The sequence below is a fragment of the Aythya ferina genome (assembly GCF_964211825.1).
Source record: "Aythya ferina genome assembly, chromosome: 2".
NCBI lineage: Eukaryota > Metazoa > Chordata > Aves > Anseriformes > Anatidae > Aythya > Aythya ferina.
The window spans coordinates 161081701-161091142 of NC_140297.1; the positions used below are offsets into that span (position 1 = coordinate 161081701).

A 9442-nucleotide genomic window follows, 5' to 3' on the forward strand; every position below is an offset into this window, starting at 1 on the left:
ATTTCAGAGCTAGTTTAACTGTGACAACCCTGCCAAAGAATCGGACAGCTCTGTCCTTATCGCATCCCTGGCAACTTCCCCTTATGCACTCCTGCAATAGGTGAGGTCAGCTGGCTGATCTGGCTAGAGATAGCTCTAGCACGAAGAATTCATTTTTAGCAGCGTGGGTGAGCTGGTAACTTACCACCCAAGTACCTACCACCCCAGCTGTGCCAGCCCCAAGGGAGGGAATAAAGAGCTGGCAAGTAGAGCACAGGACTTCTGCTCTGCACCATGACCAGAGCAGCTGAAATTAATGAGTGAACTTGATGCCACATGACGGGTTTGTGCTGCTGGTGCAGGCCCTTGGAGTTGTCTCCATCCAGGAGATGCTGCAGCACATTCAAGATCATGTGCTTTGTTGCCATTCACAACAGTTAATTTAAACTGAAGTGAAAAAGTTTCTAGGCTTCTTATGTGCACTGCAGTGTGATATTTCACCATTCCTTTATGGAAATACTCATTTTAATTAGGTTATACCAGTTGCACTGTGTTTCTTCTCACAGGAGAGTGTACAAACTACTACCTCGTCTGTGTAGTGTGATTTAGCTGAGAAGAGATGTAAGAAGCAGAAGAGGTGAGAAAGAGAAGCAAGAGTGAGAAGAGATAAAAGAGGATGTTGATGACATGTGGATCATGCACACACTCACAGCTCAGCCCTCTCTAACAATAATCAGTGTCTGTGCTCCAAAACCAAATATGAGAGCTGTATTAAAACTGCAAAGACAGGCTAGAGGAGATGGTGATAAATAGAAATGTCCATTTTAGTGTGGTGTACAGCTACTCCTTTTAGTCTATGTGTTTTTTTTTTGTTGTGGTCAGGTGGGTCAGGAGGTCAGGGTGAAATCCCACAGTGCTTCCATAAAGCACTGGTTTCTTTAGCATCCAAAATGGTATCTACTCTTCATTCCCTGTGTCTGTTAAGAACTATCTGAATGTTGCAGATTGTGAATAAAACTATTTAGGATGAGGTGTCTGTGGGATTGTTGGGCAAAGAAACGTGCATGGTGTCATTATTCTGCATCTGGACACTGAAGAAAGGCATTGATAAACTGGAACAAGTCCAATGGAGGGCCAGCAAAACAGTGCTGGGCTGGAGCATTGGTCCTGGGAGAAGAGGCTGGGGGAGCAGGGCTTGCTCTGCATGAAGGGAAGGCTTTGGAGCACCTAATGGCAACCTGCCCGTACCCGTGAGGGGGTTGCTGAGAAGATGGAAGAAGCCATGCTCTGTGTAGGAGCCAAGCTCTCTGCAGAGGTGCACGTTGGGAGAAGAGACAGATTGAAATGGGTACATTCTGGATGGATCCAAGGAACATTTTTTTCACGGTGAGGATGGTTAAACAGTGGATCAGGGCACAAAGAGGTTATGGGATCTCCATCCTTGGAGGTTTTCAAAACTGAGTCAGGCAGGGCTTTTGGCAGCCTGGTCTGAATTCACTGTTAGTCTTGTTTTGTGTAGGGGGTTGGACTAGAGACCTCCTGGTGTCCCTTCCCACCTGGATGATTCTTTGATCATGAGTAAAGAGAGATGGAGAACAGGTGGCAGCAATGCACTCAGACATCATGAGCCTTCTCTTTGATGATATGTGGAAAATGCTGGGCAGCTCAGGGTAATTCAGTGCATAAACAAAGGAGCGCATGGCCAGCGTGCTGGCATAATTCTGTGTAAAGGAAAGGGCACCCACCTTGGGCACGCAGTCATGTTGGCCAGTTCTTGGAAGAGAAAGAGATGGCCTGGAGATGATAAAGGTCAGAGGACAGCAAGTTTTCCAACTGAGAAGAGTGTTAAATGCCTGGAGATATTTGTTGTAGCAAGGAGTTGTAATAGAGGGGTACTGGGCAAGACAAAGGAATAAGCATATAACTCTCCTCTGAGCATAAGCCTGAAATCAAGGAATATATATGAAATCCTGTTAGAATCTGCTTGCAACATGGATGTTGATTCCTCACTAGGTTTCCTGTTTTCGGGGTTGATGAATGGCATGCTGTCCCTCTTTCTTTTACCCAGACAAGATGACTTCTGGTGTGAACCATTTTGTTACTTCATAGGAACTCAAACATATTCATAAAAACCCATATTTATTTAATGCATTTGAATGGTCTGTGATGTGATGCAGTCCTGGTTCCAAAAGAAACCCTGTATTTCACTTTAATAATACTCGGGATTTCAGTTTTGCACTTTTGTCTGATTTAAGAATTGGTCATCCCTCAAGGACATGAGCAAGTACAATGCTAAAATGCAACCAAGAGTTTTGGCAGGATTCTAGGGGGAACCTACATGTATGCCTGAGAAATGAAGCAGAATAATTCATCCTGGCTGTAAAGCTATCCCACAGCTGCACCTTGCACAGGACTCCTCACTTACCCACCTCTCCACCAGCTGATGATGACAGTTTATAACTGGATTTTGGACTAAATTATGCCTCAGCTGCTCCACCTGGACAATTCCTAGAAATGTGGGTGGGGGAAAGATCAGGCTGGCAGTTGTAATTAGAGGTTTCAAATAGGATTTTGAGAGTCATGCTTGGAGAGCAGAAGCAAAGCAGACCTGGGGGAACTGAAGGGGCTGTGTCCAGGCTGATATTTCCTTTGCCCTCTTCTAGGTGGTGCAAATGCAATGTAACATGGAGCTGAATGAAGACAAGACCCAGTGGCATGTAAGTATTCAGCTCCACCAACTCCACACGAGGCACTGGGGCAAGACCTGCTCTCTGTACCCATCTCTGGCATCCAACTGTGACAAAGTTTGTTCTCAGCTAGTTTGCTGTGGTACCTGAAGAATGTATTCTTGTCTTTTTACAACAAAAGAAACCCAAAGAAGAGTGAAGCCACCAGAGCCCCCTGGCTTCAGGATGGTAGTCCTTGATGTCTTTGTCTGGATACTTTTAACTCTACTTCTTTCTAATTTAACAGTTGCAGCTAATCTGTGACTGCTTAGAGAACATTTCTGTAATACACTCAAAGTACCCCTCAAAGACATCCAATATGTTAGCAGTTACCAACACCCTCTCTGCTCACCCCTGCCAACAGCTTCTAGTGCTGATGGAAGAGCCAGCACTGTTGTCTCTTACAGAGAAACTGGTGTTTGTAAAGATCACTCTCTTCTTTCTGCAGCTCACTCTTCTGCTGATCTTGGAGGACAAATTGCATCGACAGTTGAGCTACGACTTGCTGCCCAGTAGGTTTACTTGTTTTTTGTGTATTGAATGCAGATTTATTGCCTGGTAGCCCTGGTGAGGTTTAGGCTCAGAGTATGTTAGTCACACACTGTGCTTAAAGTCAGTTTTTCTTTCCTTCTCATGCTGGGAAAGCAGAACCAACCATAATAACCATGTGCCCCCTGTTCTTATCCACTCTGGCATGTAGTACTAGCTTGCACTCTCAAGTAGTGAACTTTGGCAGTCCAATGAGCAGCCATCAAGAACATGCAATTAAGACTGAAATTTGGGACATGGAGTTCCAAGGGAAATACTACTGAGTGAGTGAATTCTACACTCATTCCCCAGCGCTGGTGCAGTCTGTGATACCTTTCAAAGGAAAAGGTGACTTGTCCTCTAAGGGAGTCCTGTGGCTCTGGGGAAGGGTGCTTCTCCTTGGAGAAGGTCCAACAGAGCGGCTTCTTCCTAAAACATGCAGAAGTCCTATGGAAGCTGTGCAGCTAGAGCTCATTGACTGCCTTACAGCCAAAATTAAAATATAAAGCTTGGGAACTAATGCTTGGGAGTTGCTGCTTCACCAGCTCCTTGTGTTTTTCTGCCTACAGGTAGTGGCCTGCTTTCTTTTCATGCTGAGCCAAAACAAGCAAAAGATCTCAACGTGACACGTTGCCAATACTATTGTGCTTTGTGTGATTTGGGGCTGGAGCTTGTTCCTGACTGGTGCTTTGTTCTGCTTTAATTCCTTGCTCACTGCTGTACTTTATTTGCCCCAGGATTACTTAGAAATTACTTAGCCAGCCAGAAATAGGCTGCATATACCCCTGAAGCATAATGAAGCATAATGCGGGTGTGCTGTGAGTTTGAATAGGTGTGCTTTATGAGTAGAAGAGAAACTGAGGTGCATGAACGTTCATGTTCTCACTGTTCCTCCTCTCTGCAGCTGATAACTCCAAGGACTTAGCCACAGAGCTGGTGCATTATGGATTCATCCACGAGGTAAGCCTGCTTGCCATTCCTTGCCATCTCAGCTGTGCATGCACAGCACTGCAACATCAGTCCCCAAATCCATACAACACCTCATGCTTCAGAGGAGTAGGAGCTCCTCCATTCCCTGCCTGGAAGCCAGGAGCAGTCACAATGCTCAGCCTGCAGCTCCATGCTGTGCTAATTCCCCTTGCAGTGAGTGACACTTTTTTTCCCCCCCTCCATACTTTGCCCATGCTGTTGGGCATGAAGGGTCAAGTGTATTGTGGTGGCAGGGTCACAACACTAATTACATCAACCTTACACTGATTTTGAATGTGAAAACCAGAGTGATGGGAAGGGAAGTCAAGGCCACCTCCTATCTCCCAGAGAAACTGCTCTGGTAGTCTGTGTTGTGCAGACAGCTGCTCCTACGTCCCTTTGCAAATTTCTGCCTGCCAGAAGAAGTGACCTACCCCAACATTGCACCATTGCACTTCCAGGCTCTCCCTTGGTGTTTACAGACAGTTCCAAGTGAGAATGCAGAACTGCCCTGTCATTCCAACAGCATAATAGTCTCAAGGAAAGGCAGCATGGAGAAATTAAAAATATATCTATTTTTATTTTGTATAAGTTAGGAATTCTGGGGCTGTAGGCAAAGTTTTGGAGAATTCCTCATTCTGGATGCTGACATTAGACAAGGAAGGGGTCAGCTTCACTGAATGAAAAATATATGTGAGTACACCTGAGAAAAAGTACATTTAGATTTTCTTCCTTTCTTCATCTGAGCATGGTGATTGTGCAGCTTGGCACTGAAACAGTGGGGTGCTTTCTCCTGTGCTCTGGAAAATACATGGCATTCGGGGCATTCTAGAACTGTAGAATATACTTCACTGGTCTGTGTTCCAGACTGCAAATTACCTTTCTCTTTCTTTCTCCTAGGAGATAATCTCCTTTTAAAACGTCTTTCCCTCTCTAACGTCTTTTTAACTCCACAGGTAGTGACTACCTTTTCTCTCAGATGGTGTAACTGATATATATCTTGCTAAACTGAGCAAGTGTCCTGAGCTTGTATTTAGCTTGGAAATATGCTGCTTGTTTCTAATCTGAAGGACTTGTGTACCCAAATGCTCATTTGCTTTTCCAGCTGTAAGAGTGGTTTGTCTAAAAGATACCATCTATGCCTTACAAATCTTGTCTTCAAAATCCAAGTTTTTTCTTAAAAGAAAGGTAGTAATTTAGCAACAATAGGGACAGGAGAGTGCCTCTAAGCAATGAGAAAACAGTCACCTTTTTTTTTTTTTTTTGAGTAAGAATTTTGTGTTAGTTTCTGGCAGTTCCCAAAACCCTTTGTGACACAAGACGTGGGTGTTTTGCATCCTTTACATATCATTATGTATTTCAGTAATTCTTAATGAATAAACATTCTAATTGTGTTATAAAACAACTACTCCTGAATGTGTTAGAAAAAAAGATTTCTGTACAAAATAGTTGCCAAACCAACAAAAAGTGATACCATTTTAAAAATTATTTTAATTAGCAATAAGGATACTATAAAAACAGGTAGCCATAGCAAATAACTTTAGATCCAGTGGTAAGTTAGTTAAGTTGAAATTAAACTAAACAAAAAAAGCTGGACCTGTTTTTTTCCTTCAGATTGGACACTCCAAAGAACTGACTTTTGCCTTTGTACAGCACCTGACACAATAAGGTTCCATTCTTGGTTGGTCATTTGGTGTAATTCAGTAAATACAATAATTAGTAGCGTTATGTTCCAGAACTGCTTGTGAGTTGTTCTCTTCCCATATCAAACCTCAGATATAAAATCTGGTGACTTGAAATGGAATCATGTAAGGAAGGGATATACACAATCACATAAGGAAGGAGATATCCAAGGTACCAAGCCAAATTAATCTGTTGGCTTGCTTTTCCCCTTATTTTAGGACGACTGTGAAAAGCTGGCTAACTTCCTGGAAAATGCCTTCCACAAATACCGGTCTCCTCCCTTGTGAGTCACTTTGCTGCAGTCTGGGACAGCAGGGTCTCCTGTGCCACAGGGACAGGCAGCACACCAGACGAGAAGACTGCAGGGCTTCTGACCAAAACTCCTCCAGCGGGACCGACCAGACCACTCGCTCCAGACTGAATCTTTGCAGTCCATGAGAGGTGTATGCCTTAGCTGTGGCGTGGAAAGACAACAGCAAGTGGAGGAGTAACCAGCAAATACGGGATGGCCTGTGCACGAGTATGTGCTCTGGCCCCCAGTCATGAAGCAGTAAGCCAGAGGGAGTTGAGGCGTGAGGGAGTGCAGTAGCACTTCTTCAACCCCTTGCTGATGGTATTTGTGAAGATACAAAGCTGCTGCAAGACTTCCCCAAACTGATAAATTTGCCTCTGGGAATTATAAGCTTTTCTCACTGCAGGTCCCAAAGCTATTTTAATTTTTCCTCTTTGCCAGCTGGTGATACATGCAGAAGAGAGGAGAGGAGCAGGATTGGAAAGCTCTGGTGCAGTTTCCAATCTGCCACATTCTGTTCTTTATACCCAGTTATTCCTGTTTTGATTTCTCCAGCACAGATAAAACACTGTGATGCCTTGTAATTAGAATTGCACACTTTGGTGTAAGCTGAAGAGTGGACTTTGTGAGCTGGACTTGACATGGCAGGAGAAGATTCCAGAAATCCAAATCTACCAGCTGGATCCTAACATGTCAAAAACGTGGAAACGCCACTGGTGCTGAACAAACCCTTGTCATTCTCCTGTTTGTCTTAGGCCTTCCAAAATCTCGTGACATCTTAAGGGGGAAACCCCCAATGTCTCTTCCTCCCCTGTTTCTCCTTAGGTATTTGTAACTTCTGTCATTAGTGTGGAGAAAGGGGCAATCTTAGCTGCAGTGCATGTCAGGCTCAATTGGTGAAAATTGCAAACAGGAATTCTTTGTGTAGCAAGAGCTATGCAGTGCTGCTCCATGCCGTTCACGTTGTGCCGTGTGGTGCCAGCGGCCTCACGCTGTGCTGTGCTGCTGTGCTGTGCTGTGCCAGGTCCTCCGTGCCTGCATTACGCTTTGCGGTGTTGCACCAACTGTATTACACTGGGCAGGGTTTGCCATGCTACGATGCTACGCTGAGCTGTCAAATTGTGCTGTGTTTTCCCAGTTGTGCTGCGCTGTGCCAACTTTACAGAAACTGACAAATCAATAAAGCCATTGAAAGCAGCTTATCTCATCAGAGGAGCTGATCCACTGAGCAAAACACTCAATAATTTCTTAGTCACTCTTACAGTTAAGAGTAAAATAGCTTCCTTGTGTTCAACAGACTTACCCACAGAATCAAGTAAATCAGGTAGAGAAGGAATCCAGTAGAGAAACATCATTCAGCTGCATGATTCAAAAATTGCTCCTTCTCCAGAACAAGCTTGCACTTGCCTTTGAAAACTGAGAATTCCTTCCTATACCAGTCACTTCATTTCCCTGATGAGCTCATCAGCTCTTCTTTAACACATTTCACCTGATTTAATTGTTTAACATTGTTACCTACCACTCAGTCTGAGTGATGGTTCCCCCTCCTACTGGCCATGATGTACTCAGCAGTTATGAGTTCATTAACCAGCTATTGTTGGATATTTTGAATAGGTGACAGGCTGTAGACATAGAATCACAGAAGAGCTGAGGTTGGCAGGGACCACTCGAGATCCCAGGAGGTCCCTTCCGCCCTCAGCAGTCTTCCAGCCCAAAGCCCCTTGCTCAAGCTGGGTCACCCAGGACCATGTCCAGTCAGGTTGGAGTATCGCCATGGACAGAGACACCGCAGCTTCTCTCAGCAGCCTGTGCCAGTGTTCAGCCAGCCTCACTGAAGAAAAGTGTCTTCCTGTGTTCAAAGGGAATTTCCCATTTTCCAGTTTGGGCCCATTGTCTCTTGTCCTGACACTGGGATCTGCTGAGAAGGGCATGGCTCCAGCTTCTTCAGCCTCTAATCAGGCATTTGTACACATTGAGCCTCTGCAAGCCTCCCCAGGCTGAGCAGCCCCCACTCTCCACCTCTCCTACAACAGATGCTTCAGTCCCTTCCCCATCTTGGTGACTCTGCACCAGACTCCCTCCAGTAAGTCCATCTCTTTCTTGTCACTGGGAGCCCAGCAGGGGGTTCAGCACTCCAGGTGTGGCCTCACCAGCACCGAGCAGAGGAAGGATCTTCCCTCAGCCAGCTGGCAAGGCTTTCCCTGGTGCAGCCCAGGATCCCATTGGGCTTCTCTGCTGTAAGAGCACATTGCAAGAGCACATTCTAGAACATGAGTCCTATGAGGAGCAGCTGAGGGAACTGGGGTTGTTTACCCTGGAGAAGAGGAGGCTCAGGGGTGACCTTATTGCTCTCTACACCTACCTGAGAGGTGTGGGTCTGCCTTTTCTCACAGATAACTGCCAATACGACTAGAGGGAATGGCCTCAAGTTGTGGCAGGGGAGGTTCAGGTGGGAAATGAGGAGACATTTCTCAGAAAGAGCAGTCAGGCACTGGGACAGGTTGCCCAGGGAGGTGGTGGAGTCATCGTCCCTGGGGGTGTTGAAGGAGAGGTTGGATGTGGTGCTTGGGGACATGGTTTAGTGGTGACATTGGTGGTAGGGGGCTGGTTGGACCAGATGATCCTGGAGGGCTTTTCCAACCTTAATGATTGTGTGATTCTGTGATTGCTGGCTCACAGTCAGCTTGGTGTTCAGCATGATGGGCATGGCCTTCTTAGCAAAACTGGCCACCAGCACAAGAATGGAAATCCTGCCCTCGAATTAGCAAGTCAGACAAGAAAGGAGATGTGTCCTCAGACACAGCCGGGCAAATCTCATCAGCTCATCAGCCCCGTATGTTATAGATGTGAAACTGCATATCTTTTAGTACAATACCTAGTCTTTAAAAATTGCATAATGTAGGAATCCACTGTGTCTCAATAATTAATGTTTTCCAGTGGTTAACGTCAGTCACTTAAATTCAGATTAGAAATATGTTTCACGTTTTTATGTCCAAATTCAGACATTGTAACTTTATCTGCTAGATAAAGGAACTTTTGCAGTGCAAGATTTATCATCATAAGAGTACTTAGATATTAAGTTATCCTTCAATGGCTTTTGGTGAGCTTTCCTGCTTTTAGCTTTCTAAATCTTTTTATCAGTCAGATTTCCAGAACCCGTAAACTTCTCAGAGCTTTTTCCATAACCTTCTGTCTGGTTTGCAGCACGGCCAGCAGGCCAGGTCATTCTCACGCCCCTTTAAATAACGAGGTGCAGCGCTAACAA

General features: G+C 45.1%; 1 protein-coding gene across 2 annotated transcripts in view; it reads left to right on the forward strand.

Moving 5' to 3' along the window:
* The window catches only part of NRBP2 (nuclear receptor binding protein 2), a 30601-nt gene extending 23196 nt beyond the window's left edge, over nucleotides 1-7405 (forward strand). The window contains exons 15-18 of one of the 2 annotated variants that reach the window (XR_014689532.1): nucleotides 2643-2696; nucleotides 3154-3217; nucleotides 3803-4193; nucleotides 6104-7405. Coding sequence is in view for 1 of the 2 variants with exons in the window: in XM_084509234.1 (XP_084365360.1) it covers nucleotides 2643-2696; nucleotides 3154-3217; nucleotides 4138-4193; nucleotides 6104-6172 (243 nt within the window). In the remaining variant the exon portion in view is untranslated. The remainder of the gene's footprint in view (nucleotides 1-2642; nucleotides 2697-3153; nucleotides 3218-3802; nucleotides 4194-6103) is intronic. The other variant, XM_084509234.1, reaches the window with a different exon arrangement.
* Nucleotides 7406-9442: the final 2037 nt, after the last annotated feature.